General features: G+C 44.8%; 2 protein-coding genes across 3 annotated transcripts; both read left to right on the top strand.

Annotated features, from left to right (window-relative positions):
* On the top strand, nucleotides 1-9,381 carry gtpbp4 (GTP binding protein 4). Its single transcript, XM_072363224.1, has 17 exons — nucleotides 1-109; nucleotides 939-1,109; nucleotides 1,212-1,315; nucleotides 1,791-1,927; nucleotides 2,010-2,110; nucleotides 2,210-2,302; nucleotides 3,037-3,228; nucleotides 4,153-4,218; nucleotides 4,362-4,451; nucleotides 4,532-4,642; nucleotides 6,023-6,100; nucleotides 6,423-6,474; nucleotides 6,553-6,653; nucleotides 6,996-7,193; nucleotides 8,216-8,281; nucleotides 8,589-8,732; nucleotides 8,818-9,381. Exons 1-17 carry the CDS (start codon nucleotides 62-64, stop codon nucleotides 8,968-8,970), a joined length of 1,905 nt encoding a protein of 634 aa, XP_072219325.1. The 5' UTR covers nucleotides 1-61; the 3' UTR covers nucleotides 8,971-9,381.
* A 520-nt stretch (nucleotides 9,382-9,901) lies between these two features.
* LOC140268501 (WD repeat-containing protein 37) lies at nucleotides 9,902-27,899 on the top strand. 2 transcript variants are annotated; one of them, XM_072363409.1, is made up of 14 exons: nucleotides 9,902-10,060; nucleotides 11,749-11,914; nucleotides 14,384-14,480; nucleotides 18,740-18,835; nucleotides 18,936-19,000; nucleotides 21,861-21,996; nucleotides 22,180-22,251; nucleotides 22,450-22,494; nucleotides 22,641-22,717; nucleotides 22,805-23,042; nucleotides 23,202-23,343; nucleotides 24,583-24,717; nucleotides 25,159-25,273; nucleotides 25,420-27,899. In XM_072363409.1, the coding sequence occupies exons 2-14, from the start codon at nucleotides 11,777-11,779 to the stop codon at nucleotides 25,549-25,551; spliced, it is 1,488 nt and encodes a 495-aa protein (XP_072219510.1). In that variant the 5' UTR covers nucleotides 9,902-10,060; nucleotides 11,749-11,776; the 3' UTR covers nucleotides 25,552-27,899. The 2 variants fall into 2 exon arrangements, with proteins under 2 accessions (XP_072219510.1, XP_072219511.1); XM_072363410.1 differs by having other exon boundaries at nucleotides 22,808-23,042.
* Nucleotides 27,900-27,969: the final 70 nt, after the last annotated feature.

Genomic DNA, 27,969 nt, shown 5'->3' on the forward strand with positions numbered 1-27,969 from the left:
CAGCGGAACTTCGAGTTTTCCTTTCCCCGTGCCGTCAGCGGACTAAACGTGTCCCGACAAAATGGCACTTTATAATTTTAAGAAGATTATGGTGGTTCCTACCGCAAAGGTGAGTTTTATCCCACGACTTTAAAGCTTTAAACTGACATAAACCGCGGTGTTGCTGTTTCTGCGCCGGGAGGGTCGGTAGAAGCCGAAAAAACAACGTAACGGGGAGGAAAACACGTGCTGTACGGCTACGGAGAGACAGCCGCGGGTTTCAGGACAAGAATGATTAAAAGCAGAGAGAAAACAGCACTTTTACCTTCTGTTGAATCGGCTATGATGAGTAAAACACGATCGCGAGGGAAGGATTTGTTGTTAGTTGCATAAACACAGATAAGAAGAAGAAGAAGTTGGCTTCCGTTCGTGAATTAAAGGGAAAAGCATGGGGGCTATAGACCAGGTCCTGCCTGCACGAGGACCACAGTATTTTGACTGGTCAGTTGGACTGGATCTTACTTTTAAACACACCTTGTTACCTGTGAAGCCTTTATTGTATTTGTGATGACGCTGAAAGGGGAAGTTTTCTGCCTTTTCTCGCATGAACATCACATTAAACCAGGTCCTGCATGGAAACCGCGATGGACTGACTTCTCAAATCTGGACCGAATTATTCTGCAGTGAAAAAGATTGTTGCTATATGCCAAAAAAAACCAGTGAAATTTCCTTTTTTTTCTCTTTTCCACAAATTTCCAACAAGAAATGATTGAATCTATATTCTCTGTAGAACAGTTGGGTCCAGATCTGACCAGTTTGACCACTTCTATGTGCATATGAAGCAGTATCTGTGCCACAGCATGCAACGTTATAATTAAATCTGAGAGACAGTACAATTTAACAGATTTACGGAGCTTTAAATCAGACGACTGACTCCATTGATGTGCTCTTCTCTGCAGGAATTCATCGACATCACTTTATCCAAAACCCAAAGGAAGACGCCCACGGTGGTACACAAGCATTACCAGATCCACCGCATCCGACACTTTTACATGCGAAAGGTGAAGTTCACCCAGCAGAACTACCATGACCGGCTCACACAGATCCTCACAGACTTCCCCAAGCTGGACGTAAGTCATGAAAACGCCTCCACACCAGGGGTCAGGGGGTCATTTTCCTGCCCGATCTCTGGGGTCGGGTTGTGAAATTCTCCCGTTTTTGCTCCTCTGCAGGACATCCATCCGTTTTATGCCGACCTGATGAACGTGTTGTACGACAAAGACCATTACAAGTTGGCCTTGGGACAGATAAACATCGCCAAGAATCTGATTGATAAGTAAGTGTGTTTAAATATACTTGTGGGGAATGTGAAGATGGCTCCTGCTGCACTGAGGTTGGTCAGGTGGGGCAAATCTGATGAAGAAGGGAGAAAATGGACCTTAAGGAGTCCTGTAGCCAGAGAATGAGATGAGCTGCTCACATCTGTACAGTGGGCCGGATTATTAGCCCTGCTGCACTAACACAGCTCATTATGGGCTCTGTTTTGGGACTGGGTGCATGTGCTGGGCCTGTGAACAGTTTGCAGGTGTCATTTTTCTCCTGAAGGGCCACCAAACAGTCGCTTTTGAACAATAATAAAGTGTAAAAGTACCAGTTCTGACTACCAAATCCAAGAAAAGCCAAAGTGCCGGAGGAGAAGGGGGTTTGGTTGTCTGTGGACCACAAACTGGGCATTGAAGAGTAGCCGGTTTGTGGATTTGTTGCTGAGCAGGAGGAAAATGAGGCGTAACGTTGTGTCTTCACCCCCCCAGCGTGGCCAAAGACTACGTGCGTCTGATGAAGTACGGAGACTCCCTGTATCGGTGCAAGCAGCTGAAGCGAGCCGCTCTGGGCCGCATGTGCACCATCCTGAAGCGACAGAAGTCCAGTCTGGAGTATCTCGAACAGGGTGAGGGGCGCCGCTCCGGCTCCAACTCAGAGGGTAGCCTCTTTAATCAGTGACTCACCCCCCCGCTGTCTTCCTCCCACAGTGCGGCAGCATCTGTCCCGTCTGCCCAGCATCGACCCCAACACCAGGACCCTGCTGCTGTGCGGCTACCCCAACGTGGGCAAGTCCAGCTTCATCAACAAGGTGAACAGCAGCCCTCCAGTGGGTTTGACCCAGCAAAGAAGAGAAATGCAGCGCTTTGATCTTTCTTTAAATCCAAGCTAACGTGGTCTTCCTCATCAGGTGACCAGAGCAGATGTCGACGTCCAGCCGTACGCTTTCACCACCAAGTCTCTGTTCGTGGGCCACATGGACTACAGATACCTGCGCTGGCAGGTGAGTTGGAGGCGTCCCACGACCCAGACGCCGCGTCGCTCACATGATCGATTTTAACCTTTTAAAGTCTGTTTTTAAAGCTCTTAACGGCCTCATCCCATCGTATTTATCTGAGCTTTTAACTGTAACCCTGGCAGAGCTCTGAGGCCAACAAATCAACTTTAGCTGGAAGTGTTCAGGTCAAAATACAAGCCCTGGGGTGACCCCAGGCTCTGGAATAAGCCCCCCCCCTTAGATATGTCTTATTTCTGACCTGGGCCTCTTTAAATCAGGGCTAAAAACCTACTTATTTCAGATGGCTTTTAATACCCAGTAGTATGGTGACACTTTTATATTATCTTATTCAATTTTGCTGTATTTTACTGCGTTTACTGTTATTTTATTGTTTTTTGTACTTATTCTTTTCTTTATTTATTATCTGCTGTAAAGCGAAATGGATTGTTGTAAAGGGCATTATAAATAGATTACATTTACATTTACATATGTGTTAAAATTAACCACAAAAAGCAACCGAACAGCAACCGCCTGTGGATGGATCAATACTCGTAATGATCAGGTTTCCAGGAAACTTGCATAAATACATGTTTGCTTCCTTCTGCTGTAAAGCACTTTGGATTGCTGTAGAAATAAATGACATTTACATGAAGACGAGGCTTAAAGGGTTATTTCCGTCTGGACCGCTCCAAAGCTGCTGGACCTCTGTCCGTCCCTCACGTTCTCCCCTTTCTGTGCAGGTGGTGGACACCCCCGGTATCCTGGACCACCCTCTGGAGGAGAGGAACACCATCGAGATGCAGGCCATCACAGCTCTGGCTCACCTGCGGGCTGCGGTTCTGTTCGTCATGGACCCGTCTGAGCAGTGCGGTCACACCCTGCAGGAGCAGCTGGAGCTCTTCAGCAACATCCGGCCCCTGTTCGCCAACAAGGTCGGTGTGGGCCACGAATTTCGCTTTTCTCATAATGTCACGAAGAAGCCTGAAAGCCTGGATTCCTGGAAGCACTTCCGTGCATTCACTGATGGAACATTTGCTCCTTAAAGTGGAGGCTCTTACATTATATGAGCAGTAAGCAGGAAACCAGGGTGCAGGCATTCAGTTTGTGGTGGATTTCTGGTCTAACAAGCCTCACCAGCTGCTGGAAAAGAAAGAAAAGAGAAAAGAAAAGAAAACTGGCAGAGTTTGCTTTAGAAATAAAGGCACAGGTTTGATTAACCTCCCCAAAGAGACTCCAAACTGTTTCAGGGCAGGTTGAGTGAATGGAAGTGAAGAAATAACGTTCCTGTTCATTGAGTTAGCGATCAAAGAGCCTCAGTGTGTGATATTTGGTTAAAAAGAGACATTAGTTGAGGAGAAATCGTACCGGTTTATCCAAAGAGACGCAGAACGAGCACCAAGAGACCAGAAAAGACTCAAAGCAGCCACAGAGAGATGGGAAACTACAGTTAAGAAGCTCTTAGAGACAAAAAGGTGGGCTGACAGAAAGAAAAGGAGGGTTCCCAGAGGAGCATCTGATCCCCCAGAGTAATGGAGGCCCCGGTGCTGATGGAGTGGCTGATTGTTAGAGTTCCCCCTGGTTGGACCTGAATAATCAGCCTTTTGGATATCAGTGTTTGTGACTGAGTTCCCCCCCGCTCACAGGAGCCGGCGTCACGCTGCAGGGCGTCCCGCCGATGTTTTAGACCCTTTAACTCACCAACAGATCTGTACAGGTGGACCTTCTGTTTAGGATGAATTCAGTTTAAATCAGGCTGTGTGTTTGTTTTCTTCAGGAAACTCGTTTGAAGGACCTTTAAAATGGAACCAGATGCACATTTTATGGTTTTTCTCTTAACGCTGGTGTCTGTCCCGCAGCCTCTCATCGTGGTGGCAAACAAATGTGACGTTAAGAAGATCAGCGAGCTGTCGGAGGAGAACCAGGTGGGTGATTCTCAGTTTAGACGCGTCTTAAAGCCGTTCAGGGTCCAGTTTTACGACGTCTCTGTCTTTATTGTGTGGTAGAGCCGAACTGTAGGGCCACTTTCTGTGAGGTCTGAACAGCCTTGGACTCTTTTTGTTGTCAGAAAATCTTCACGGACCTCTCGGCTGAGGGGATCCCCGTCATAGAGACCAGCACCCTGACGGAGGAAGGAGTCATGCAGGTCAAAACTGAGGTGAGCTGAAGCAGCATTCAGCTTCTGTCTGAGATCCTGAGGCGGCCGCGGGGCCCACTTCACGCTCCTGTGTTTTCCAGGCCTGCGACCAGCTGCTCGCTCACCGTGTCAACACCAAGATGAAGGGCAAGAAGGTCCACGATGTTCTGAACAGGCTGCACCTGGCCATGCCCGCCAAGAGGGACGAGAAGGTAAACCAGGGGGGCTGAAGCCTGGGGGCTGAAGGCTGGGGCTGAAGCCTGAAGGCTGGGGACTGAAGGCTGGGGGCTGAAGGCTGGGGCTGAAGGCTGGGGGCTGAAGGCTGGGGGCTGAAGGCTGGGGGCTGAAGGCTGGGGGCCGAAGGCTGGGGGCTGAAGCCTGGGGGCCGAAGCCTGGGGGCTGAAGCCTGGGGGCTGGGGGCTGGGGCTGAAGCCTGGGGGCTGAAGGCTGGGGGCTGAAGGCTGGGGGCTGGGGCTGAAGCCTGGGGGCTGGGGGCTGAAGCCTGGGGGCTGAAGCCTGGGGGCTGGGGCTGAAGCCTGGGGACTGAAGCCTGGGGCTGAAGCCTGGGGGCTGAAGCCTGGGGGCTGAAGGCTGGGACTGAAGACTGGAGGCTGGGGGCTGAAGGCTGGGGACTGAAGACTGGGGGACTGAAGCCTGGGGGACTGAAGCCTGGGGGCTGAAGCCTGGGGGCTGAAGCCTGGGGGCTGAAGGCTGGGGCTGAAGGCTGGGGGCTGAAGCCTGGGGGCTGAAGGCTGGGGCTGAAGGCTGGGGGCTGAAGCCTGGGGGACCGAAGCCTGGGGGACCGAAGGCTGGGGGGCTGAAGGCTGGGGGGCTGAAGGCTGGGGGGCTGAAGCCTGGGGGCTGAAGCCTGGGGGACCGAAGCCTGGGGGCTGAAGGCTGGGGCTGAAGCCTGGGGGCTGAAGCCTGGGGGACCGAAGCCTGGGGGACCGAAGGCTGGGGGGCTGAAGCCTGGGGGCTGAAGCCTGGGGGGCTGAAGCCTGGGGGACCGAAGGCTGGGGGGCTGAAGCCTGGGGGCTGAAGCCTGGGGGACTGAAGCCTGGGGGGCTGAAGCCTGGGGGCTGAAGCCTGGGGGCTGAAGCCTGGGGGCTGAAGGCTGGGGCTGAAGGCTGGGGCTGAAGGCTGGGGCTGAAGCCTGGGGGCTGAAGCCTGGGGGACCGAAGCCTGGGGGACCGAAGGCTGGGGGCTGAAGGCTGGGGGCTGAAGGCTGGGGGACTGAAGGCTGGGGGCTGAAGGCTGGGGGCTGAAGGCTGGGGGCTGAAGCCTGGGACTGAAGCCTGGGGGCTGAAGCCTGGGGGCTGAAGGCTGGGGGCTGAAGGCTGGGGGCTGAAGGCTGGGGGACCGAAGGCTGGGGGCTGAAGGCTGGGGGCTGAAGGCTGGGGGACTGAAGGCTGGGGGCTGAAGGCTGGGGGCTGAAGGCTGGGGGCTGAAGCCTGGGACTGAAGCCTGGGGGCTGAAGGCTGGGGGCTGAAGGCTGGGGGCTGAAGGCTGGGGGCTGAAGGCTGGGGGCTGACCTCTGGCTTCACAGCTGCTGTGGTTCTTTTCTCATATTTATCAACTCCTCTGTTTTCCAGGACAGGCCTCCGTTCATCCCAGAGGGAGCTTTGAATCGGAGGAAAGCCATGGAGGTGGATGCCCCCAAACGGAGACTGGTACGTGATTTTAACCCTCAGACACAAAGCAAAGAGGAAAACGGACTAAACCAGAGCTGAGGGAACCTTTAGTGAGTTCAACACGAAGCTTTAAGTGCTGATGCCTCCACAGATGCAGGTGTTGCACTGCTGCTGCTTCAGAGTTGAGCTTAAACTCGACTACGTGAGGTTTTACATCAGATGGGACACGTTGTGAAGCTGTTCTCTGGTTGGACTGTGTCACCACATTCAGCTCCTCTGAGCTGGTATCTGTGCTGTAGCTAAAGGTCTGAGCAGCACCGGTGCTCCAGAACTCAACCCTGATCTGTTGTTTGTCTTCCAGGAGAGGGACCTGGAGGTGGAGCTGGGTGATGACTACGTCCTGGATCTGCAGAGTAAGAAGCGCTTTGGTTGTGATGGTGGAGCTGGCTGAGAACGAAGGCTCATTTCCTCCATGTTGTTGTTTTTTTAAGAATACTGGGATCTGATGAACGAGGAGGAGAAGCAGGATAAGATTCCTGAGGTGTGGGAGGGCCACAACATCGCAGACTACATCGATCCGGACATCATGAGGGTGAGTGACTCCGGAGTTTACCGGAAGAGCTGCTGCTTTGCTTCAGTTTCTGTCTGAAGCCTCACCAGCAAGATCCGCCTGATTCCTTCATCTCACCTCCTTCTAACATCCCTCTTTATGTTAGTTTAACACGCTGCTTTGACCAGGACACTCAGCAGCCATGTTTCGTGGAGGTTTTGGCACTTTTTATAAGCCTAACAAAGCTAACGTGGATTCATTCTGCTGTGGATTTATTTATGTCTTTATGTCGTTGGGTTAAAGAAAGCTAAAGCTTGTTCTCACCATGTTTCCTCTCATTAAAAGTACGTCGTTTTAACTTATTCTGTTCGCTTTCCCCCACAGAAACTGGAGGATTTGGAGAAGGAAGAGGAGCTGAAGGAGAAAGCCGGGGAGTACGACTCCGATGACGAGAGCGAGGACGAAGAGATGCAGGAGATCCGCGTTCTGGCCAAACAGATCCGGGAGAAAAGGCAGCTCAAGGTGCTGGAGTCGAAATTAAAGGACGTGCACGGACCCCGCATGCCCCGGACCGCCACCAAGGTGAGAGGAGACGCCTTACCGCAGCTGATTTAGAATATTTCTGTCAGATTAGCTGAAAAAGTGTTAGCTTCTCACAGCTGTGTTGGTGTTTATTGTGTGTTTCGCACAGCTAAACGTTTCTGAGGCTCCAGACGGCTGTTACAGGATTATTTTAACCCTTAAAGTGATTATTTTAGCTCTTTAGCGCCCCCTACAGTCGTGGGGATGTAACACCTCATGAACAGCAACACGCTGCTAACGTTGTTATCATGTTTAAAGCCCACAAAAATGTCACATGACCATAAAGCAAAGTGGAGTTCTGTCCATAAGTGGACATAAAAGCTGGTGTGAAGGTTGGCAGATTTTTAGTGTTCTGAGAGAGAGAAACACTGAAAAACTATAGCTTATAGACTGAAACATACAGTTACCTAATCAGAGCAGGTCATGGTTCATCTTTATTGTGTGAGAAATATTCTCTATGCACTGAAACTTTGGAGCAAAGCGTATTTTTCCTGATGTTTTTTACTGACCAGCCCATAAAGTTCTGTGCCTGTAACTCAGCTGGAAGCAGAGCAGAGTCGCCTTAAAGCGACCAAACTGTTGGTTTTGGGACTATCTGGATGTGACTCGTTCACATTTATTAGCTGTTATGTGATGAACCCGAACGGCTCGCAGATATCTTTACTGTCAGCACATTTAGACGATGTTAGAAAAGCGTTTTTCACTGAAAGTTGGACAAAGTCGCTGCTCCAAAGTGGTCGTGAGTCGAATCTGTGACTCAGGCTTTTACCTGGAAGTGACAGAAAAACGGCAGTGACCTCAGAAAATAACCACACGGGACGGCGTGCGTCTCATTAGTGAAACAAATCCAGCTTCAGTCATTTTCTGCTGCTTGTTCAGGTTCTTTTGAATCGTTCAAATGGGAATAAATTCCTGTTCTCATCTTATTTGACTCACAGGCTTCTTAGAGCTCTGAGTCACTGTCGCCATTTGCATTTAACTCCAACTGTGTGTGTGTGTTTGTGTGTGTTTTATTTGCTCAGGTCGAGAGGAAACACCTCGAGAACGAGATGGATAAACTCGGTCTGGACATGAACGACAAGAATGACGTATGTTCTCACCGGACCTCGGATAACGTTCACATTTCCATCAGTTTTTTCTTGTTTTTACCATTTAAAAGTTCATCCATGATCTGTTTGGTTACAGCGAGGTTTCTTTACACTGTAAATAAAGTCACATCTGGTACAAACACCTCGATTTTCACCTGTTACTTTACCTTTAAGCTTTTTCTAATGTGCATCTTTAAGGTCATTCATTATGTTTTAGTCTCATTCTGTCTGAATTTTTCATTTGTTTCTCATGGCGTCGGATTAGTTTGAGGCACATTTCTGATGATTCTTCCTCTTCTGTTTTCAGAGCCACTACGCTCAGCAGGCGCGGCGCTCCCGCAGCGTCACGATGAAACGGAAACGCGAAGCTTCGGCGCCCCCGACCTCCAAAACCCGCAGCCAGAGCGCCTCCCGTCCACCTCGAGATCAGTCTGGTTTACGCGACACAAAGGTCTGTCTTCGCCTTATTTACTTACTTATTTCTTTCTCCTCCAGTGCAAACGGCTGAATTTGAGACCTGCTTTTGTTGTTATCAGATGGTGAAGAAGGCCAAGCTGATCATGAAGAAATCCCAGAAAGACATGAACCGCCAGGGCAGGAAGGGAGAGTCAGACAGACACGTGTTTGACCTCAAACCCAAGCACCTCCTGGCCGGGAAGAGGAAGTCGGGCAAAACCGATCGCAGATAAAAGTCGTTCTTTCCTCCGTTAACACCTGGGCATGACCGCGCCTTTTAGAAACTTTTGGATAAATTCAGTAATCAGTTTACATGATTAATGATCATGTTTCTCCTGAAACATTTGCTCACAGATCTTCAGACATAGAAAAGCAGACTAAAAAAACCAGTTATAATGGTTCAGTCCTTATTTCACCTTGAACAAACCAACCTGAAGTCAGACATTATTCAGCCTTTGAGCTGATGTGTCAAGCCTTCAGAGGTTTTTCTCTTGGCAGTCAGATGAAATGTAATGCCTTACAGCTTATGTGTGTGGCTCAGGAAATCCTGGGCTTGATTTGGATAAAGTGATGATGATGATGATGCTTTCTTTGTCGATCTCCTCTTGAACAAGGGAGCCAAATAAATGTGCACCTGAGCTAAACTGCTGTCAGGTTGTCTTTTGTGTAAAGTTTTCCACTGTGCATTGATAAGGTTGGAACTGTAATAGAGATAATTACTTTTATTTGTTGCAGCTGTAAAATGATGGTTTGAGATCACCTGAAACGTGACGTTCTTTGGCAACAACGACAAACTCCGTTCGACTTTTACCTCTCTAACCATTTTTTGAGTAATGTTTAATGTACACATCTTGTAACAAAACAACTTAACGTACAGACGAGCCTTTGACAGCCGCTTTTTAATTCGGCATTTGTTTTATTACGATTAATTAAGACCATTAGACTTTATTACACAGTTTACTCTTCGAGACTCTGAAACTTTAGCTAGGTCGGAAAAACAAGAATTTATTTAAACTCTCTTTAAAATAATTATTTTTACATTTTGCGTATGTATTCAGTTTAAAATGCTGAAAACTCGCATTTTCAAGGTATTTTCATTTGAATTTCCTGGGATTTGACTTTTCAGATTTCAGTTTTATTGCGAAAAACCTCGGGCCGGAATTGGCTTCGTTATCTCCTCTCGCGGACCGTAACGGTCCTCAACTGTCAACGCGGAGATTTGACTAAACCTTTGGAGCATTATCGCACCCCGAAGACAATGAGAGACAGGATAACGACTACCACAGTATCTCGGAATAAAACCCCGTTTTGGTAGACTTTCTGGTAAGTTGAGTTCCGTATTTTCACAGGTTGTCTCAACCGTTAGCCTGTTAGCATGCTCGGTACCACCGGCTAACGGAGATAACGTTAGCTTCGCTTAGCTTGCGTTGGGCATTGCTCACTTTCAGTCAGTGAAGTTGGTTGGTTTGAGCTTAAGCTGGACGCGTACTTTCTTAATATGTATTGCAACACTTCGGCAGTATTAACGGGGCTGTAACCGCCCTCACAAATCAGTGACAGTCGGCAAGAGGAACTGACCCCCAGCCCAGACTGTCTGGAAGCTAAACAAGGGTGTTTTATTCTGTTGGCACTTACAAAGAACGAATGAAAGTGGCAGCGATGTCTGTATTGGTTTCAGACAGATGGGCTGCTTAATAACATCTGTTTTATCTCTGTGCTGCGCACCCAGACACCTTTCGTCAGCTCAAGGGCGAATGTCAGACACCGGTTTAGAAATGTGACAGCTGGAGCCAGCTTTAAGCATGCCTTAACCAACATATGATGATCCATAACAATGACGTCATTCTGACACCCAGATGTCTGATTTATCACTGCTAACATGCTGTTTTCTGCAAACGCAAACGATAAGGGCAGTGATAACAGAGACAATCCCAAAGATTTGAGTTCTCTTTGATGGAAGAGCAGAATAAATTACGATTTAAGGGTTTGTAAGGCCCATGTAATGTAAAAAAACTACCACAGGTGGGGTGTGGATCAGCGGCTTTTCGCCTCACGAGGCTTTACTTTATTTTAATAAATCATAGTAGATTAATTCCAGCATGACCAGAGCAAATAAATGTCCAAGTTGCAGCTCTCCTTAATGATTAGATAAAGATTAGATAAGGAAATTAACCCAACAAGCTTTTTGTTTTTGGCATCGTTGCCCCTTTTCCCATCCAGGTGGTCCCTTTTATTTCTTATTTGTTTTTTCTCGCCTGCTTTAGGATTATATTATAATATATTAGCAATTTGCTGTAATCCAGCATTGATTTTCAGTCTCTTCCAGATAAATAGACAAGAAATAAGTCATTTAGAAAGCACTATAATGTCAGATATTTAGTGGTTCTACCTATTGAAATGAATAAAACTGATCCAGCCTTGGATAGACGGTAGATTTGAATTGATTAGCAGCTTTTTGGAAACATTAAGTAGGTTTTAAATCAAAAAGCCGCTGGTTTTAGCTTCTGAGAAAGGTGTGCTGTGATCATAATTGTGTATTTTAGGGTTTTGGACTAAGTTAGGGGACACTATCATTATTTTAAATGTATTTTTGAAAACATTTCAGTTGTCATTTAGACGGCTTAAGCTGACAGATTGAAGAATAAGTGTTTTCAGCCTCATTAAAATACACAAATACCTGTTTAAAATGAGAGTCCAGTTACTGGTAATTACTTTGTGTTTGTTTCCCCACAGCTGAATAAATAAAAGTGCATCAGAAGATCTATATTGGATTTTTTTTTCACCCGTTCGCTCACAAAATATTGGCTGAAGACATTGTTTGCTTCTCAGTTTCTTGCCCTGTAAGCCCTCGAGTTTCACAGCGCACCTCTGAGGGGTTTGTTGAGCGGATCCACTGTTTGCTTCACACGTCATTTCACACATTCGCACTAAGAAGCTGCCAAAAACAACCGTGTTTTCCGCTCTGCGTGGTGGTTGTCGAGCGAAGGATTCTCACGGTTTTATACTTTCAGGCTGCTTTCATCAGGTTTGGACGGAGGGATGCCGGTGGAGAGTGGGAGCAGCGCTGCCGCCCGCCAGGCAAAGCAGAAGAGGAAGTCTCACAGCCTTTCCATCCGCAGGACCAACAGCACGGAGCAGGACCGCTCGGGTCTGCAGAGAGACATGCTGGAGGGACAGGTGACGATGACTCCCTAAGTTACAGAGAAGCACAAACATACTTTATGAAATATCAACCCTCCCCTGGCCGTCATTATTAGCTTGCTGTCTGCACCCGTAAGCACTCTCGTTGTAAGCCAATTAGGTTTTAATGCACCGTTTAGAGGGCACATGATAGTGCTGCAGGCCACAGTTACTGCAGTATTGCTGTAAGGTTGTGTTAATTCAGCTGTAAACCTGTTGGATTTAGCACAGATTTGCACTTCATCGGGGGTTTCTCAGGTGTTCTTGGGTCTCACTCACCTGATAAGAAATGCAGAATAAAAACAGCTGTCCTAGTGCTCACCATCAGAAAGGATTTTAAAACAAAAAGAAATGGGGAAAATTACTCTTAATTGCTCACTTGTGTGGAACAGTGTGAATTAGATCATGTTAAGCTTCTATATTCAAGTGTGAAGAGGCTGAACTGTCTTCTCCACAGCTCCTCATCAGCCGTAAATCACATTTTCAAACGTTTTTCTAAAGGCTTTTAAGTGAAAATCGCTCAATGTGGCTTCAGATCACGCAGTCTTTACGTCTAAAGATGGCTGCACACGGTCCATTTTAACGTATTTTAACAATCAAGCGTTATGCCTCCATCTACTCTGGTGCTGTTTCAGTGCCAGTAGCTCCATGCCAAGCTCCTATTGGCTGGTTTGCAGATGTAGGTCTCAGCAGCAGGCGCCCTGACTTTGAACCTCCTTTACTGTCCCCTGCAGGACTGCTGTTTTGAATATTCACAACCAGAGATTTCACCACGATTCTTCCATCTAAGACGGCTCAAAGTTGCGCAGTGTGCACCGACCATGGAGTCAAAATGAACTTAAACGAGCTACAAATTAGCTCATGTTCTGGCTCACAGGCAACATCCCAACCTGACCTGGCTCCATGTTACACCTTTGAGTTGCTTTCTCTCACAGAAAACTTTACTTCTGACCCGACTTTTCACTTGTTTCCTCTCTGCATCATCATTTAAAGGCATTTACTTTACTTTACTAGTGTTCCCTCAACATAAAAGCCTGTTAAGTTATTCTAGTGGGCCTCATAAATGGCTTTGTTTTGTAAGGATTTACCACAGTTTAGCAAAGTTTTACGTTTCATACAGATCAGAACATAAGTATAGATCGTGAATACGTGTCCTGATGCTTAAAGGAAGTTCTGTAACATATTTTAATGTCGTAAAATGTTTGAAATACACTTTTGACACATCAGCTGCTGCTTTAAAAGCTGATCGCTGGTGATGGAGGAAAAACTGAGCTGTTTTGTGTTCAGACCATAGCGAGCATCCAAGTGTTTTAATCCCTTCCTCATGACCTTCTGTTTTTTCCACTCTGGTCCCTTTTGGTTCCAGTCCTCTGATAATCTGGAATCCCTCATGAGAATGGAGGTAAGTTTCAGGTGTCAGACATTAGAGTAACACCCAGATAGTCTTTGTGTAGGTTTGATGTAGTTTAGTTATGTTTGATATTAAGAGTAGAAGCTGGTTGGACTGCCTTTGATATCCCTGCAACACTTAAAGGGGAACTCTGGTGTTTTTAAACCTTATTTCTGGCCTGAAAACAGCTTCATCACAGAGAAATGAGTCCAGTTTTCTTTGAATTTTTCTTTCCTCCGTCTCTCAGAAAGATTTGATCCACATGCTTCAGATGATTAGTTATTATTCTGTGAGCTCTGTTGTTCTGACCTTTCTTCTTTAACAGCAAAGAAACATTTTCTTCAGCTGATAAAAACAATGAGAACAAAGAGCAGAGACACCACAAACTAACATGTTTAACATGAAGACAATAAAAGGCAGATAGAAGAACAAAAAGGACCTGCTGGGAATGTTTTACACTCTTCATCCTCCTCTGTAGCGCCTCCATTAGAGGTCTGTTTTACACCAGAGAAAGAGAAGAGAAAGAGGGGTAATGCTCGCCTGTTTCAGAGAGAGAGGCAACTTAAACTCTCGGTCAGTAACCAATCTAAATAAGGCATTATCTGTCTTTATTTCCCCAATACTTTAAGCAGAATGAATGAATGAACGTGTGCTATAGCTCTGTTAGCTCATAGCTGCTGTTATGTGGCTACTTGCAGCTATAGGAGAGCTAACGGAGGGATTTCTACACAGGCACTCTACTGGGCCCACTTCATCCACACGCCCCCCTGCAGCACAGTTTATTCACTCCGTGCTCTGTGACAGTCGGCTAACTTCACACAGAGTTTGCTGCTGATAGTTTTGTGCAACATGGCAGGATATTTATCAGATTTTGACGACTTTGAGTAAGATGGACGTTCTTACCGGAGTGAAACCTGTGATCAGAGACTTTTCTCGTGCTTCATTCATCAGTTTTTATTAGATTTGGAAACATGTCACACTTGTTTTTTGGTTGTCTTCCTCTTTTTCTCCTTAAAATACGTCTGAACCCGCAGGTTTGCGTGTTTTTAACCGTTTTTGCTTCTCTTCTCTCGCAGGACTCCAAACTGCCTCTGTCTCTGAGGAGCAACCTGCTGGACCTGTTCAGTCAAATCGAGAGGGAGTTTGAGAACCTCTACATCGAAAACATCGAGCGTAAGTCACCCCGAGGCCATTAAAGCTGAAAGCTTTTTGATTCCTGCGTTTAAGACAGATTTTGTCTTTTGTTGAAGAGAGCAGCATTTTTCTTTCAGCACTTGGACATTATAAGTGAGTCATTTTGGTGTCAAACAGCCTCCATTTTTCTAACATGCAGGCTTCTGCTCTACAATTACTGGCAAACACTGTGGAGTCACTACATCTCGGTGGATGTTGATTCAGGTTTTTCATCTTTTTGAGAAAATAAAACCGACATGAAGCAATTTATTCAACAGCTGAACGCTCTGACTTTGTGCCGTTTCTGTTCAGATGAAGGAAAAGAACGAAATGTTTAAAAGGAACCCGAGACGTTGTTGTCCGATATGATCAATGTTTGTAGCAGCTGTATAAGAACGAAGTTTTGTTTCTGTTTCTGTTTCTGTATTTATCAGACGCTTTTATCCAAAGCGACTTACAAATGAAGATATAACAGCTTTATAAAAAGCTAACAATAAGCTACATAGAAGGAACCCAGGAGTCCGACTCTGTCAGAGGGGACAGAGCAGAGATAGGGTGCAGGCATAGAAGGAAGTGCAGAAAGACTTTATTATTCACGTTTTAGCTGTTATTTGGTTCATTTAAGTGCAGATGTTGTCACAAAGGCGCATCATCAACCACATCATTGTGAAATGTTGGTTGACAAATCCATTTTTAGACAAAATGTGACCTTTTCTTGTAGAATTTTGGCTAATTTTCGGGTCCTACTTGCACCGAGGATTTTCTTTTGGGTGCCAGGATTCTCAATATTGACCTTAAAGTCAGAGTAAAACTGAAATAACTGCAGAAAATGTGTTATGAACTATTCGGTCAAGCATAGAGTTTATATTTCTGTATTTATCAGACGCTTTTATCCAAAGAGACTTACAAATGAAGATATAACAGCTTTATAAAAAGCTAACAATAAGCTACATAGAAGGAACCCAGGAGTCCGACTCTGTCAGAGGGGACAGAGTAGAGATAGGGTGCAGGCATAGAAGGAAGTGCAGAAAGATAAAGTGCAGAGATAGAGGGGGGAGGGAAGTACAAGGTAAGTGCTGGGATAGGAGATGCTCTCTGAAGAGCTGGGTTTTCAGGAGCTTCTTGAAGATAGACAGGGACGCCCCTGTTCTGGTAGCGCTCGGTAGGTCATTCCACCATCGTGGGACGACACATGAACAGAGTTTGGATTGTCTTAGGCGTGGTGTAGGAGCTGCTAGACGACAATCCTGGGACCAACGGAGGGACCCAGTTGGGACAGAAGCCTTTGCAGGAGCATTCAAGTAGATGGAGCCGTTCCATTAAGCTCTTTGTAGCTAACATCAGGGACTTGAACCTGATATATTAAAATATCTTAGCTGTTGTTTACGGTGCAATGCTTTCTGGGTAACGGCGTCACAGCGCTGCAGAGCTCGTCCCGTTCATTCGTCACCCGTGTTCAGTTTGAATCTGAGAGAGACGTAAGCGAGCTTCAGACTGAAGACGAACAAAGACGTGAAGAGTCGGCCAGAGTCTGCGTTGCTATGCCAACTGAGAGGGAAAGTGTTTGCTGTAAGGAGCTCCATCAGCCGCGCCCGATGGTTCGCCATCAGAGGAGCGGGCTGTTGACAGGAGAACATTTAGCGTCTCCTTCTGATGGCGTTTCCACTTCGCTCGCTTCCCGAAGGCGTTTTGTCTGTTTATGTAGAAGAGTTATCGGCACGGCGTTTGGCTTCAGTCTATCAGCAGCAGCGCCTCGGTCGGCTAAATGCTTCAGACGTGTCTGGAGAGAAGTGGCGAGAACACCGGCGTGGGTTCTTTGGGAGTCGACCAGCATTTTCCCGCTCCTTTCTTCCCTTCCCGTCACTTTCAAAGCGGTGTCTGCTGACATCACTCCCCTCGTTCTCCTTGGGTTGAAAATTACGCCCAAAAAGCAGCACAACGTGGCGTTATTGTGGTTTTCTCGCTGCTGAAAGCCAGCGAGTAAACGGCGAAAGCGGCTCGGCTCAGAGCACAAAGCAACGCGTTTACGTCACCAACCCAGCATGCATTGCACTCGTAAAACAATGGCTGCGCCCGTAGGTGAGGTTAAGTGGAATAAATTGTGGCCATGGAAGTGACTGGAGCGCCTGAATTGAATTATTTCTGTACTTATATGGCTCATATATACTTATATGGCTTATATATACTTATATGGCTTATATATACTTATATGGCTCATATATACTTATATGGCTCATATATACTTATATGGCTTATATATACTTATATGGCTCATATATACTTATATGGCTCATATATACTTATATGGCTTATATATACTTATATGGCTTATATATGCTTATATGGCTCATATATACTTATATGGCTCATATATACTTATATGGCTTATATATGCTTATATGGCTCATATATACTTATATGGCTCATATATACTTATATGGCTTATATATGCTTATATGGCTCATATATGCTTATATGGCTCATATATACTTATATGGCTTATATAAACTTATATGGCTTATATATACTTATATGGCTCATATATACTTATATGGCTCATATATACTTATATGGCTTATATATGCTTATATGGCTCATATATGCTTATATGGCTCATATATACTTATATGGCTTATATAAACTTATATGGCTTATATATACTTATATGGCTCATATATACTTATATAGCTTATATATACTTATATGGCTTATATAAACTTATATGGCTCATATATACTTATATGGCTTATATAAACTTATATGGCTTATATATACTTATATGGCTTATATATACTTATATGGCTCATATATGCTTATATGGCTCATATATACTTATATGGCTTATATAAACTTATATGGCTTATATATACTTATATGGCTCATATATACTTATATGGCTTATATAAACTTATATGGCTTATATATACTTATATGGCTCATATATACTTATATGGCTCATATATACTTATATGGCTTATATAAACTTATATGGCTTATATATGCTTATATGGCTTATATATACTTATATGGCTCATATATGCTTATATGGCTCATATATACTTATATGGCTTATATAAACTTATATGGCTTATATATACTTATATGGCTCATATATACTTATATGGCTTATATATACTTATATGGCTCATATATACTTATATGGCTCATATATACTTATATGGCTTATATATACTTATATGGCTCATATATACTTATATGGCTCATATATACTTATATGGCTCATATATACTTATATGGCTTATATAAACTTATATGGCTTATATATACTTATATGGCTCATATATACTTATATGGCTTATATATACTTATATGGCTCATATACACTTATATGGCTCATATATACTTATATGGCTCATATATACTTATATGGCTTATATATACTTATATGGCTTATATATACTTATATGGCTTATATATACTTATATGGCTCATATACACTTATATGGCTTATATATACTTATATGGCTCATATATACTTATATGGCTCATATATACTTATATGGCTCATATACACTTATATGGCTCATATATACTTATATGGCTCATATATACTTATATGGCTTATATATACTTATATGGCTCATATACACTTATATGGCTCATATATACTTATATGGCTCATATATACTTATATGGCTCATATATACTTATATGGCTCATATACACTTATATGGCTTATATGTACTTATATGGCTCATATACACTTATATGGCTCATATATACTTATATGGCTTTTATATACTTATATGGCTCATATACACTTATATGGCTTATATATACTTATATGGCTCATATACACTTATATGGCTTATATATACTTATATGGCTCATATACACTTATATGGCTCATATATACTTATATGGCTTATATATACTTATATAGCTTATATATACTTATATGGCTTATATATATACTTATATGGCTCATATATACTTATATAGCTTATATATATACTTATATAGCTTATATATATACTTATATTGCTTATATATACTTATATAGCGCATGTGTTGGGTGCCACGTTGGTGTAAAGCAGAAAACCTCCAACATTTCTTTTTCTGAATAACCCGTGAGTGATGAGCTGACATGTTTCAGTAAAAACTGACATTTTAAGTTCTATTCCAATGATCTCAGAGCAGTGAGACAACAAAGACTCCTACGAATGTTTTCCTGCTGACCTCCACAACTCTACGGTGAATAAAACCGCGTCCTGTAACACGCCGTGTTTGACTTGCAGTGCGCAGAGAAATCGACACGTTGAACGATCGTTTGGCCGCAGAGGGACACACGTTCGAAGGGGCAGATTTAGCCAAAGGAGCTCTTAAAACTAAAGGTGAGTAATTGCTCCTTTGCACTCAGATGTCATGCTCAGTCTGGAGGAAAACCTCCCAGAAGTGATGCGATTGTCCCTGTGTTCTGGCATCGATGGACAGCGAGTCACAGCACCAGTCAGCTGTCGCAGAAACTGAAGACGACCTACAAGGCTTCAACCAGCAAGGTAAACCTGGTTTTATACACTCCACTTCCTTTGAAATTCTCTCGTTTTTTGGACTTTTAGAAATGCTACGTTTTGTAATTTGAGTTTAAAGTTGTGCTTAATTAAATGTGGAGACTGAGGGGCTTATTGTACACGGTAAACTGGTTGGAAAGTATGGTAAATGTACCTGTGGAAGGGTTTAATTTGCCTCTTTGTTTGTTAAACAGAGGAACTGCTGTCTTTTCACCTTCTTTGCTCATAGCCGCGTTCAAATTCTTGCCACGCCAGAGTAGGCGGATCCCGCAACTTCAGCGTAACCAGCTGGGAGTTGTGGGGTGGAGACTCATGGGTAACTTGTTGATTTCTCCCCCTTGTGTGCCAATATGCATGAACAGCCCAGCCAGGGGGTCGACACTCCCTCCCCACGAGACTTGGTCATTCAAATGTAGGAGTTTGAGCTTTTCAATCCGTTTCTGCGTGAGATAAAACTGGACTTTTACTATCTCACTAACAGCCTTTTTCAGTTGCACCTCTTTGGTTTCGCTTCCTGACGGCGTACGCATAATGGTACACTGCGGAGACATCTTTAACACGAAGCAGCTGTCCTCTGGAAATGCTTTTCACGCCTTGAATTGCATCATATTCAAGGAGGAGGAGCATTTATGGCTGCTTTAAAGCATTGCTCAGATGTGATGGAGTGGAGTGTGCAGTCTGCTTAAAAAAAAGGGCATTTTTAAATGTTTTTCCTTCCTTTTATGTAAACAATTAAAGCCTGAGAGGCTACTGGAGGTCTGAATCTGTTATACAGGAGGCTTAAAACCCAGTTTGTTTTCTAAATACTCACTGGACCGAGGTCTCTCGCTTATCTTGTCAAACTTCTGGTGTTGTGCACGAGTGACTCAGAGCTTAAATAATAAGTGACGCTGATCTTAAATCACATTAAATCTCAGGTTGAGCTTTCAGCCTGGTTTCCGTTCACCAACTAATCAAATCTGAAGCAATCTTTCGAAAAGCAGCTGGAAAATAAAGGTTTGACTGGTTTAAAGTGTTTAAACTCGACTGTGTGATGTCATCAGAGGGGGGGTGCAGTTTAAGAAGTAGCTGTCTTAACCTGTAGTGGACTTCCACAAGAGGAACCTGTTTCCTGCTCTTATCTGGCAGATTAAATCACATTTAGGAAGACTTTTAAACAGTAAAAAACACTTTTTTTGGTGCATCTGCAGAAGCCATTTTCATTTTCTAGCTCACATCTTCTCAATGAGGATCACAAATGACCTTTGTATGCAGACTCTGACCCTCTCAGGGTGTCACACACAGTTGGGATGTGAGATGGTTCATATTTAAAGCTGCTGTTGCTCTGACTCACACATGCAGAACAGCTGAAGACTAATCAGTGGCAATAAAAACGGGAAACCTTCTTCCTGAAAGCTTTTAGTGGGAGGAATGTATTTAGTTTTCATTAAAACACACTTTAGATGAGCTTTTTTAAGTAGTTTCTAACCACACGGGGTTCTGGGTCGTGTTGTTAAGGGTTTGAGGCGTCTTCCTCGCCGCTGAAGAGGTTTCGCACAGTTTCACGATGCTCGGGGAGATTAGCAGGAAGGCTTTCGTTTTTTAGGTCCCAGCATCCTTTCCTGCTGGCATTCTTCTTACTAGCTGAGCATTTGGGATTGTTGTCCCATCGGAGCATCTATTTTGGACCAGTGAGAAGCTTCTCTGGTGATATTATGTCAGGAGGTGTCACTAAATAGAGCAAAAAGTCGATTTGGCTGCAGCAGACTGCGCACTGACTCCACAAACTCTAGAGACCCGGTTAGATGCTCATTCTGCAGCGCTAAACCCTCAAGCTCCCGGCCCCCGTTGCTGCTTCAGCTGTTTTTAATGTAACCTGATGCCTCAGTGCTGCACTCTTCTTACCCTTCATCACATGACAAAGCCTGGCGTAGCATCGATATTCCACCGAAGCATCGCTCACTAACACCCAGCAGCCAGCGGCTCCCATCAGGCTCAGCAGCAGTGTGTTTCACCTCCTCATCGCCCGAGTTTCACCATCATGTGGTGCACAAAGAGTCTTCCACTTGTTCCCCTCTGAGACGAATGACGCCTCTCTCCTCCTTCCTTTCAGCTGGAACTTATTTAGCGGTCTGTGTCCAAAACGAACCAGGAGCCCCGTTTGTATCATTCCCATCTTCAATGTAAACCCCCCCGACTCTGAAGCAGCTGTAAAATTACTGACCCGTTCCCCGTCTCACCAACCGTGTCCCTCTCTGGGTTTTTCTTTATTTTGGCGCGGTTTTGCATTAAAAGTAATCTGCCGCACTGACAGATTTCTGTTGATTTGATGCTTTTGTTGCAGATCTGGGTTTGCTGATGGTGTTTGTTTTAAAGCTCTGCAGGCGCCAGACGGGTGGGGTTCACTCCACCTGTCGTGCACGTAGATGAGCTCAAAGCAAACAGCATTAAAGATCTTTTGGTTAAAGCGCCTCAGAAACTGTTACAGATCTTTTTCTAAAGCTTCTTAGCTCCGGCATACTTGAACGACCCTGCTGAGCAGCTCCTCAGTGATCCTCAGTTCTGCTTCCTCCCTAATTCAGACCAGGGTTCCTACACGGCTCTTAAAAATACAAAGTAGGCCTCTCAAGCCAGAAAATGTTCATAAAACCCAAATATTTCACTGAATCACTCCTGTTGGGATTCAACAAAACCTTCTAAAAAGCCATAAAATTGATTGATTCATAGATTTGTGTTTAAATTTGACGTATTCTGATGCGTTTCTGTGATTGGATGAAAAAATCTGAACACGAAGGCGTGTAGGAACCCTGCTGGCCAATCATCTGGGACCGCCCACTGTTCTGGACTTAACTTTTCTGGTGTGTGTCAGATTGTGTCCAGTTTCAAAGCCACAACCTCCAGAGCGATTTGCCAGCTGGTGAAAGAATATGTCGGCCACAGAGACGGCATCTGGGACCTCAGCGTCACCAGGACGCAGCCCGTGGTGCTCGGCACAGCGTCTGCAGGTGAAAGCTCCCGCATTTGATCCTATTTATGTCAAACGCCGCCTCCTCTATCTGTCAGTGCTCCTCCTTCCTGTCGCCGTCTTTCTTCCTTTCTCAGAGACAGCTTTAATTGACATATTTCCTCTGTCGATCCAAGCCAAAACAACTCATTCTGCTTCTCATGTCCATGATCTGTCCTGACAGACCACACTGCCATGCTGTGGAGCATCGAGACAGGAAAGTGCCTCCTGAAATATATGGGCCATCAAGGATCAGGTATTTGCTCCACACTCATAATAAAATGCTATTTAGTTAATTTATGCTGCTGATTTAGAGTTTTCTGCCCTTCCATGTCTCACCTCTAAGTGTCTGACTCTTAAAGATTTGTTATATTGTGATATTAGCAGCGTTTCTGCGTATTTGTCAGTGATTTTCGGCATGATTTGACACCATAAATGTTCTGGTTTTTTGCAGTTAATTCTATTAAGTTCCATCCCACTGAGCAGATGGCTCTAACAGGTAACTATCCCATAATTTAAGTTCAGTACAGCAGGTGCTTTCCTCTTACAGCAGTCAGGATGAACTCGTCACATATTCACCTAAAGTTAACCTAAAGCTCGATACATTTCAGACTTTATTCACATCTTGTTTCTCCCCCCCGCCAGCCTCTGGAGATCAGACTGCTCACATCTGGAGATACTTGGTGCAGCTGCCAACTCCACAGCCTGTCGCTGATATCAGTGTAAGCCTGGGGGGCGGAGCCTCTGATTTACCTCTTTGAACCTCTCTGTTTGTGCCTGAACTCACTCATGCGTCCCTCGTGCTGCAGCAGACGCCCTGCGAGGACGATGTGGACTTTTCAGATAAAGACGAGGCCGACGGTGAGGTCGAGGGCCCCAACGACTGCCCTTCCATCCGCGTAGCAACCACGACGCTCCGCAGCCATCAGGGCGTGGTGATCGCTGCTGATTGGCTGGTTGGGGGCAAACAGGTTGTGACGGCCTCCTGGGACCGAGCTGCCAATCTCTACGATGTGGAGACATCCGAGCTGGTCCACTCACTCACTGGTAGGAGGAGGTCTGATAGTCAGCCATAGGTTCAGTGAAGCTTCTCTGATTACAGTGTGTTGGTTTTTTAAATGAAATGTGTCCGAGCTACCAAATAAATACGGCCTGTGAGACGGAAACTGTTCCTGCCGCTCACCGTGTGCTGGTGTGTTTGATCAGGCCACGACCAGGAGCTGACCCACTGCTGCACGCACCCCACCCAGCGCCTGGTCGTCACCTCGTCCAGAGACACCACCTTCAGACTGTGGGACTTCAGAGACCCGTCCATCCACTCTGTCAACGTGTTCCAGGGACACACCGAGTCAGTCCGACACACACATCCTTCACCTCTGGCAGCTCTCAAAGGGTTTCTTTACTTCAAGCTTTAGAGATGCTGGGTCCTCCTGAGAATTAAGCCAAACTGAACGAAGCACATATTCAGTTTATTCAGGCTCTGCTCATGCAGCCTCTGGCTCTATCTGCAGTCTGTGCATGCAGCGCCACAGCGTGGGGTTCAGTGTGCTGCCGGGCCGGGGATCAAACCACCGACCTGCTGAAATATGCCCGATTGACTCAGATGAGGGAAGAAAAAAGAGGTTTTATGGATTTATTGGAATTGTGCTCAGCTGCAAGACCGATAAAGCAAAATATTCTACGCCAGGGGGGTGAAACTCAAACTCACAGTGGGCCAAAATGTTAAATTGAACAAAGCCGCGGGCCGAGGTTGAACAAATTAACCTTTTGATATGGAACCCAACAAGTTTAGATTTAACAATGAATACTGAACAAGGCTTATATAACTTTAAAGTCCAGGGGTGTGAAATTGAGTTGCTAATAATAATAATAATAATAATAATAATAAAAACATATCAATGGCATATTAAATTAAATTAAAATAAAAATGTAATGCCTCCTTTCTGTTTGCAGCCTTCTGATTTATGTCAAAATTAGCTTCTTACACAGGCTAATAAATGTGAAAATAAAATAACATAAACCTCTTTCCATCTCCTTTACTTTCTGGCTCCTTTGAGCTGTGTCCAGGTCCTTATATTTGTCCTGGTGTTTCGTTTCATAGTGTCTCTAATATTATATCCTTAGTTACTGCTTAGTTACTCCTTAGTTACTCCTTAGTTACTCCTTAGTTACTGACGCGTTAGCTCCACAAACAAGACAAACAGGTCTGTCTTTTACATAAACAGATATTCTGTCTCCCACCTGTCCACAAAAGTTCTATTTTCTGCCTTTCTTTTGGCCATTTTTTGGTAGGTAACAGTGACATCTGTGGTTTGAGGCTGAAGTGAGGTCAAAACAACAGCAGAGCATTATGGGATTTGTAGTATAAGCGGTGTTCCAGCGCTGCCGCCGTATAATACTGGCGGGCCAGCTCTAATATTAATTTGAAATTGCCTCGCGGGCCAAATATAATTACACTGCGGGCCAAATTCGGCCCGCGGGCCAGAGTTTGACACCTGTGTTCTGCGCTGTCCTGTGGAACTCTCAACCATCTGTTGTTGGAAGGCTTTACGGGACCTCGAAACAAAAGTTTTCTTTCCCTTTGCAGCACAGTGACGTCTGCTGTGTTCACCGTGGGAGATAACGTGGTGTCTGGCAGCGACGACCGAACCGTCAAAGTTTGGGACCTGAAGAACATGAGATCGCCCATAGCAACCATCCGCACAGACTCTGCAGTGAACAGGTGTGGAAGCCGTGAAGAATGCAAACAGATAAATGCCGTGAATCACTGAATTAGACCTTTTAAACAGGAAGTAAAATGACTACAGTGGTTGTTTAAATAGGGATCACAACGTTTAATGATTTAAAAGTGTTTCTTTTCCTAATTAATCAGTTATTTTCTCTGAAAAATGTCACAAAATGGTGAGAAACTGCCTGCCACAAACTGAATATGGAGCTTAAAACCCAGAGATTCTCTTCCTGGGTTATTTAAGGCTTCTTCAAACATAGATTGATGGTTGGATTACAGGAGTTTTAGGTTTTAAATCTGCTAAAAGCCTAGATTCTTCTCAGTTTGGACAGGTCTGCTGTTAATAACAGTTCCTCTTACTTACAATCCAGCATGAAGCCCACTGACAGCAGATGAAATCTAAGCTCATGTGCTCCGTGCTGCTCTTCTTTTCAGGATCAGCGTGTCGGCGAACCAGAAGATCATCGCCCTCCCTCACGACAATCGGCAGGTCCGGCTGTTCGACATGTCCGGGGTGCGACTGGCTCGACTCCCACGAAGCAACAGACAGGTCAGCCACAGGTGTAACACCTGCTGAAAATGTGTGATTTAGGCAGGTATAAACGTGACGTTGTGCTGTCAGAGTCCTCCTCTCAGGCTCCCAGCTTCACTGCAAACGTCTGGCTGTCTGATCTGAGCCGCTGTGTTGTTGTCCAGGGTCACCGGCGCATGGTCTGCTGCTCGGCCTGGTGTGAGGACAACATCACCTGCAACCTGTTCACCTGTGGCTTCGACCGGCAGGCCATCGGCTGGAACATCAACATCCCCGCCCTGCTGCAGGAGAAATGATGGCCTGCTCCTGCCGCCGCCACCTCGCAGTGTTTGGTGTTGTCTCAGGTTGGGAAGACAGCTGTAAGAAGTTCAGTTTCATCTTTTTTTCTGTTACCGGCTGTCTTTAGAGCCTTCGGGGGGGTAACGCTCACACAGAGGTGTTCCTTCTTTACGTGGAAGCGATTCTTTACCATCCAAAACAGCAACAATCCCTCCGTTCCACTGATTTTAAAGAAAAGCACAAAGACGAAACATGAGAGATTCTTCCTGTTTGGAAACATTTATCTGAAACTAAAGCTTTAAATAGTGCCACTAACAGCAGAGTCTGCACAAAGGCAGCATTAAGGGATAATCCACACATTCTTACCTTTGCTTTTCTGTACATTTCAGCCGTTTATCTGCAGTAATTTACATAAAATCCATGAAAAGTCCTCATTAGAAACAACCCGCCTGTTGGCTCAGTTTTCTCTTTGGCTTCGGTGTCTGGTGACAGACGAGTGAAGCTTCTTCTCTTGTTTTATTAAGAACATAAAGCTGTTGCAGCTGACGTTTTGTTGTAGGGATTTGGGGATGGGGGGGGGGGCTTTGAATTGATGGTAAGGGGAGGTTTGAGGTGGTGCCACAGAGATGAAGACGGCTGATCCTGGCTGGAACATCTTCTTCTGCTCCTCCCAACGCTGACGCTGCTAAATTTACCCTCTGCCAGTTATTTAAACTGGAAACCCACGAGTAGTAGCTGAAAGTTAGTCAAATATCTGCCCTGTTTATGATTTCTTCACTTATTGAGAACTCGCCTGCACTTAAACTACTTAAAGAAGTTCCCTCAGACTCAAAGGAAGCTTTTCTGGAGGTTATTTTCTGGTCCGTTACGACCCTCAAAGGTTTTGTTTACAAAGAAAAGAGAGTTTTACCCGGTTTTAGTGTTCAGTTCTCATAAAGTTCAAGTAGCTTCTGCTCAATTCCAAAAGAAACTTAAGGGAAACTTAAGGGATGTGAATAAATGGAAATACACTGCTCATCGAGGAGCAGATTTACAGAGAATCTGGGTGATAAACTGTATTCATAGCATCAAAGATCACTGTGGTGTTTGTAAAACGGATTTAGTCCATCAAAAGAAGGTGTTGAACATGAAGTGATGACTGATGGTTGTAAAAAAGCTTCATGGCTTCTAGTTTCTCGCCTCGGTTGTTAGCGTAGAACCGAGGATTCACACACATTAGTGATGGTAGTAGAGAGAAAGTCCAGCCTCCTCGGAGCGCTGTGATGCGTTCGCTGTCACCTCCTTCGCTTTCCCGCTGCCACAAAACACTGCGGCCAAAGCTGCGTTCAGGGGAGTGGGAGATTCTGTAATGTGTGTGTGTTTGAAATGGTTTCAACAAAGTGTGTGTGCCCGTCTGTTCTGCTGCGTCCGATTAAATGTGTTTAATGTAGTTCTGCCTGCAGTCCTGCTGCTGTTCTCTGCGCTCGGCGTGTTTTCCACAGCGTGCACGAGTCTCAGCAGCGGCTAACAAGCACAGTTCATTTCAAGCTGATCTGCAGGAGCGTTTCCTCTCCTCGGTGTGCACAGATCCACGTTTCTCACACTTTACTGCCGCCTCTAACATTAAAATAAGAAATAAAGGGAGTTCTTAGGAGGAAGAATATCAGTTAGAGGAAAACTAGCTCATTAAAAGGCAAATATAAAATGTGAACCTGCTCTTACTTTAAAACATCTGTATCATACAAAGTGTAATATATGAAAGTTTGGCTGTTTTTATGAGCCTTTGTAACTTTATCTTGTTTTTATTTTCTATAAAACCCATTTTATCTGTTTTTACTTTAATAAACTGAGTTCACGCTCTCATTTATTCTCGGGATGGACGGCAAACAGCTGTTTTAATGCAGTGTTAATGGTTCGAACCGTATTTGTAGGCACTTTTTGGATAAATGAAAAAGCGGACAGCGACATCACGTCTGTTACTACATCAGCTCAGCCTCACATCCCCGGTTTAAATGACCGAACTCTTTTGTCTCTACGTGTGTGAATGTTCGATGTTTCTGATTATTCTTGCCTCTTCGGTTTCAGCAGGTTTCGTTGCGCTCGGCTGCATTTTTTACCACCACTGAGCCACTTCCTGAATGTTCACGAGTCGCCACATTTAACTGAATGTTCTGTCACAACTTTCACAAACAAAAACCGATCGCACCATCTGAAATCCACCATCCTGAAGCCGTGTAAAAGTGTGGCTACTTGGTGTTTTACGGTGTTTTGTGGAGCAACGAAAACCACGGCTCAGTTCTCAGAAAACATACAAAACTTCCACAGATATGTGGATGATATCTGTGTAAGGAGGAACTAAAAGAATAAACCATTTGTGCTGTTTAAACACATTACTCTTGGCTGGTTTTTGAGTGAGCGTCTTGCATCACAATCCTACAATAATCTAGTGTCTTTAA

The sequence above is a fragment of the Leuresthes tenuis genome, unplaced genomic scaffold (assembly GCF_036924035.1).
Source record: "Leuresthes tenuis unplaced genomic scaffold, fLeuTen1.0.hap1 SCAF_14, whole genome shotgun sequence".
Classification (NCBI taxonomy): Eukaryota; Metazoa; Chordata; class Actinopteri; order Atheriniformes; family Atherinopsidae; genus Leuresthes; species Leuresthes tenuis.

What these genes read in the sequence shown, in the direction of transcription:
- gtpbp4 (XM_072363224.1), top strand. Translation starts at nt 62, where the DNA reads ATGGCACTTTATAATTTTAAGAAGATTATGGTGGTTCCTACCGCAAAG. An exon ending in CAGACTTCCCCAAGCTGGAC is followed by an intron (nt 1,110 to 1,211) that starts GTAAGTCATGAA and finishes GCTCCTCTGCAG; the next exon opens with GACATCCATCCGTTTTATGC. An exon ending in AGCTGTCGGAGGAGAACCAG is followed by an intron (nt 4,219 to 4,361) that starts GTGGGTGATTCT and finishes TTTTGTTGTCAG; the next exon opens with AAAATCTTCACGGACCTCTC.
- LOC140268501 (XM_072363409.1), top strand. Translation starts at nt 11,777, where the DNA reads ATGCCGGTGGAGAGTGGGAGCAGCGCTGCCGCCCGCCAGGCAAAGCAG. An exon ending in AGCCTGTCGCTGATATCAGT is followed by an intron (nt 22,718 to 22,804) that starts GTAAGCCTGGGG and finishes CTCGTGCTGCAG; the next exon opens with CAGACGCCCTGCGAGGACGA. An exon ending in TCCCACGAAGCAACAGACAG is followed by an intron (nt 25,274 to 25,419) that starts GTCAGCCACAGG and finishes GTTGTTGTCCAG; the next exon opens with GGTCACCGGCGCATGGTCTG.